The sequence below is a fragment of the Thamnophis elegans genome, chromosome Z (genome assembly GCF_009769535.1).
Source record: "Thamnophis elegans isolate rThaEle1 chromosome Z, rThaEle1.pri, whole genome shotgun sequence".
Lineage (NCBI taxonomy): Eukaryota > Metazoa > Chordata > Lepidosauria > Squamata > Colubridae > Thamnophis > Thamnophis elegans.
In genome coordinates, this window is record NC_045558.1 from 136,301,660 (window position 1) to 136,306,765 (window position 5,106).

At 40.3% G+C, this 5,106-nt stretch overlaps 1 protein-coding gene across 1 annotated transcript; it reads left to right on the top strand.

The window, feature by feature from the left end:
• The first annotated feature begins 751 nt into the window (after positions 1-751).
• LOC116521978 (immunoglobulin gamma-1 heavy chain-like) lies at positions 752-4,663 on the top strand. The gene is made up of 4 exons (XM_032236570.1): positions 752-800; positions 916-1,210; positions 4,151-4,236; positions 4,353-4,663. Exons 1-4 carry the CDS (start codon positions 752-754, stop codon positions 4,661-4,663), a joined length of 741 nt encoding a protein of 246 aa, XP_032092461.1.
• The last annotated feature ends 443 nt before the right edge of the window (positions 4,664-5,106 follow it).

Here is a 5,106-nt window from a genome sequence, read left to right on the forward strand (position 1 = left end):
ACAGTCTTCAGGAAATGGACTGGAATGGGTGGCAGGAGTGAGCAAACCACAAGGAACTAGTCAGTGGTACAACTTCAAAATCGAGGGAAGATTCACCATTTCCAGGGACAATTCCCAGACTTCAGCTTATCTCCAAATGAGCAATTGGAAGCCTGAAGACTCTGCCTTGTATTGTTGTGCAAGGCACACAGTGAGTCCAACTGCTTCCCTCAATGTACAATCACTACATTACTTGAGAGGAGAAACCAAGAGAAGAAAGCACAACCATTCATCCCCTGTCCCTGGAGGGCATCTTCCAGAAAAGACCAATTCTCATCCACACAATCAGGAAAGTAACGGGAGTGGTAGAGAAAATATAATATACCAGAATCTTGCAGGTCTGAATGTGAATGCTCTAACCCTGGATATTTCTAAGAAGAGATTGGACAGCCATTGGTTTGAAATGGTACAGGATCCCATGCAAAAACCTTTCTTTTTGCCACTGCAATGTCTCCATGGAATTCCTTTACTTATGGCAGCACTATCGAACAACCAAAATACCAGGACATAAGTTGAGGACTGCTTGCATCCAGACACTCTATATCATCATCTATTCTCAAGTAAATTTCAGTACACTTCTGGACTTCATCTAATATTTATACAGCTCCCAGCAGGTTTTATGCAAAGCCGAAAAGACTTTCACTTCCTATTTAAACTCTCCTTCTCTTTCTTCAGGTTCAACTCAAGGTGCAAATCTCATTCCTTTTTCACAATGACACCACACTCACTAATTCTCATCATACTGGCTGCCTTCTCCAGAGGTTTGTAGTTTGGACCATATTAATTTTTTTTCTAGCACTGAAGGGAATTTTACATCTTTACTATCTCTCTTACTTTCTAACCATCATCCTATTGTCTTTTGTCATTTCTCATTAGGTGGCCTCTCACAGATTGTCCTGACCCAGTCAGATGAATCACTGAAGAAACCAGGAGAATCCCATAAATTGACTTGTGCTGTCACAGGATTCAATGTTAACAGCAAATGGATGAATTGGATCAGACAGAAACCTGGCCAAGGACTGGAATGCCTTGTTTCCTACTACACATCTAGTGACAACTCTTATTCACCAACAAACCAAGGACGTTTTACTGCCTCCAAGGACAGTTTCAACTTCTATCTGCAAATGAACAACCTAAAAGCCGAAGACACAGCTGTCTATTACTGCACAGGGTACACAGTGAAATAGATCTTAAGGTATCTCATGCAAAAACATTTCCTTTCACTACTGAATGTCTCTGTAGGGGATAGCAGAGAACCAGAAAATAAGTTGTGTAACCATCTGGAATGAAATCTATCAGGCAGGGAAGAGATGAAAATGAAAATACAAAACAAAAATACCAGTGAAGAAATTATTGTCCCACAGTTAGTGTGGTTGAACAAGCTGCACTGATTGATTTCTAATTATTTTGCTGTAGTTTCTCAAATGTTCTTCTTCCAGGGCTAAATGACATCTCAAAATGTCCTCTCTTTTCTTTTCAGGGACTCATTTCAGAAAGATTCCAGTGATTTCTTCACCAAAAAGCCATATTCTTCATAAAGTATTTTGAATTCTATGAAATTACCTTTCCTGCTGTTTCCCCCCCCAAATCAAGTTTAAATTTGAGTAGATCTGCTAGATACAACAAAGTGTAAATGAAAAGCAAGCAGTGTGAATTCTTCTTTGGACTTTACTCCTGTTCCTTATCCCTCTTTCAGATAGATCTTCTCTTGTAACAAAAAGTACGAGGTTAAATGTTCCTGTTCAGGTTTCGTCCTGATTCAATGTTGATGTCTTATTTTCAATATGCCATGCAGAGGTTCAGTTGGTGGAGACTGGAGGGGGTGTTGTAATCCCTGGAGGTTCCCTTCGCCTAACCTGCAAAGCATCTGGATTCACCTTTACCAGCTACGACATCCACTGGATCCAACAGTCTCCAGGAAAAGCCAACCACAAGGAACTAGTCAATGATATAACTCCAAAGTAGAGGGAAGATTCACGATCTCGAGGGACAATTCCAAGACTTCAGCTTATCTCCAGATGAAGAATTTGAAGCCTGAAGACTCTGCCTTGTATTATTGTGCAAGGGGACACAGTGACTTCATCTGCTTTGCCTCTTGTACGATTACTCCAGGGGTACCTTGAGAGGAGAAGCCAAGAGCAGACCGCAGAACCATTCAGCCTCTGCCCTGGAGGGCATCGTCCAGAAAACACCAATTCTCATCCACACAATCAGGAAAGCAACCAGAGTGGTAGAGAAAGTATAATATACCGGAATCTTGCAGGTCTGAATGTGAATGCTCTAACCAAAGAGGAGAAGCCAAGAGCAGAAAGCAGAACCATTCAGCCTCTGTCCCTTGAGGGCATCTGCCAGAAAGGACCAATTCTCATCCACACAAAACAACAAAGCAACCATAGTGGCAGAGAAAGTAAAGAGGAATGGAAAATGAGCAAGACATTCCCACACTTTTCAGGAGGTTTGTGCCCCCAGATTTGCATGCCCCATTCGAGCCTCATTTTTGCAATCTCCCAGAATCCTGTGTGAACTTCATTTCCCACATATTTTTCATTAAGTGTTTTGTTAAATGTTTCATGAAATGAAAATCTCCTGCTGCTTTTCCCAAACAAATTTTTAGTTTGGGAAGATCTGCTAATTACATTAAAGTATCACCTTTTGATGGCAAATCTAGATAGCAAATCTAGACAAGCATGCTAAAAAGCAGAGACATCTCCGTGCCAACAAATGCACCTCTATTCAAGGCTATGGTTTTCTCAGTTGCAATGTCTGGCTGTGAAAGTGGGACGATAAGAAACACTGAGCACCAAAGAATTGAGGCCTTTGAACTACGGTGCTGGAGAAGACTCCTGCTAGTCCCTTGGACTGCAAGGCCATCCAACCGGTCAGTCCCAGAGGAGCTCAACCATGACTGCTCTTTAGAAGGTCAAATCCTGAAGATGAAACTCAAATACTTTCGCCACCTAATGAGAATGAAGGACTCACAGGAGAAGAGCCTAATGCTAAGAATTACTGAGGAAGAAAAAGAACGGGAAGACAGAGAATGAGGTGGCTGGATGGAGTCATTGTAGCAGTAGGCATGAGTTTAAATGGACTCCATTGGATGGTAGGGGACAGGAAGGCCGGGAGGAATATTATTCATGGAGTCGTGATGGGTCAGGCATGACTTCACAACTAATAACAACAACAGCAATCATCTTTAAATGGGCACGATGAATTCTCACTAGCTTTTAGGAATTATTCCAACCCAATCCCACACTTCCCCAAAATCAGCAAATTTCCAGAATCTTGAAGGTCTGATTGTCAATGCTCTAACATGGGAAGTTTTTAAGAAGAGATTGGACAGCCATTGGTTTGAAATGTTGCAGGGTTTCCATGCAAAAACCTTTCCTTTTGCCACTGAAATGTCTCCAGAGAATCACAAAATGAGAGTTCTCTTTATTCTGGAATAAAAATCATTGGGGCAGAGAAGGGATGAAATGAATATGCCAAATCAATAGATCACATTATTACTCCCTATTGTCATGGTTTCAACATCATTCACTTATTGGTTTCTAAGTAGTTTGCTATGGTTTCCTGCAGATTCGTCTTCTTTCAGGGCCAGAGGACATATCAAAATGTCTTCCTTTTCCACTTCAGGGATTCATTTCAGAAAGATTCCTGTGATTATTTCCATGAGGAGACATACTTTTCATTAGAGGTTTTGTATTGTATGGAATTTGCTCTCCTCCTATTTTCCCAAGTCAAGTTCTGTTTTGAGAAGATCTGCTAGACACAGCAAAGTATCAATGAAAAAAAATCCTCCCATTTGAAGCAATGCATTTGCTTAAAAATCTAAAGATTCTGATATTAATCACTAAAAAGAATGGTTGAAAATTTGCATCCAGTCATGTGGTTGCCTATACCTATGGCAGCACTGAATAACAACCAAAATTCCAGAGCATAAGTTGAGGACTGCTTGCATCTATATGCATCTCACTGTATATCATCATCTATTCTCAACTAAATTTCAGTACACTTCTGCACTTCATCTAATATTTATACAGCTCCCAGCAGGTTTTATGCAAAGCCAACAAGACTTTCACTTCCTATTTAAACTCTCCTTCTCCTTCTTCAGGTTCAACTCAAGGTGCAAATCTCATTCCTTTTTCACAATGACACTCCACTCCTTAATTCTCATCATGCTGGCTTCCTTTTCTAGAGGTTTGTAATTTGGACCATATTAAGTTTTTTTCCTAGCACTGAAGGGAATTTTACATCTTTACTATGGCTCTTACTTTCTAACCATCATCCAATTGTGCTTTGTCTTTTCTCATTAGGTGGACATTCCCAGGTTGTCCTGACACAGTCAGATGCAGCACTGAATAAACCAGGAGAATCCCATAAATTGACTTGTGCTGTCACAGGATTCAATGTTAACAGCAACTGGATGGGTTGGATCAGACAGAAACCTGGCCAAGGACTGGAATGGATTGTTTACTATTACTCATCTAGTAACAACTATTATTCCCCAACAATCCAAGGACGGTTTACTGCTTCCAAGGGCAGTTCCAACTTCTATCTGCAAATGAACAACCTAAAAGCCGAAGACACAGCTGTCTATTACTGTGCAAGAGACACAGTGAAATAGATCTTAAGGGATCTCATGCAAAAACCTTTCCTTTCACTGCTGAAATGTCTCTGTAGGGGACAGAAGAGACCTACAAAATAAGTTATGTAACCATCTGGAACAAAATCACTCAGGCAGAGAAGAGATGAAAATGAAAACACAAAACAAAAATACCACTGAAGAAACTATTGCTCCAGAGTTAGTGTGGCTGAACATGTTTCACTCATTGGTTTCTAATTATTTTGCTGTGGTTTCTAAAAATGTTCTTCTTCCAGGGCTAAATGACATCTCAAAATGTCCTCTCTTTTCTCTTCAGGGATTCATTTCAGAAAGATTCCATGGATTTCTTTCACAAGAAGCCATATTCTTCATAAAATATTTTGAATTCTATGAAATTTCCTTCCCCCCTGCTTTTCCCCAAATCAAGTTTTATTTTGAGAAGATCAGCTACATACAACTAACTG

Excerpts from the sequence above, each read along its gene's own strand:
- LOC116521978 (XM_032236570.1), top strand. The coding sequence starts at position 752 with ATGACACCACACTCACTAATTCTCATCATACTGGCTGCCTTCTCCAGA. Across the intron at positions 801-915 it reads ACTGGCTGCCTTCTCCAGAG|GTGGCCTCTCACAGATTGTC; the intron begins GTTTGTAGTTTG and ends ATTTCTCATTAG. Across the intron at positions 1,211-4,150 it reads GCTGTCTATTACTGCACAGG|GTTCAACTCAAGGTGCAAAT; the intron begins GTACACAGTGAA and ends CTCCTTCTTCAG.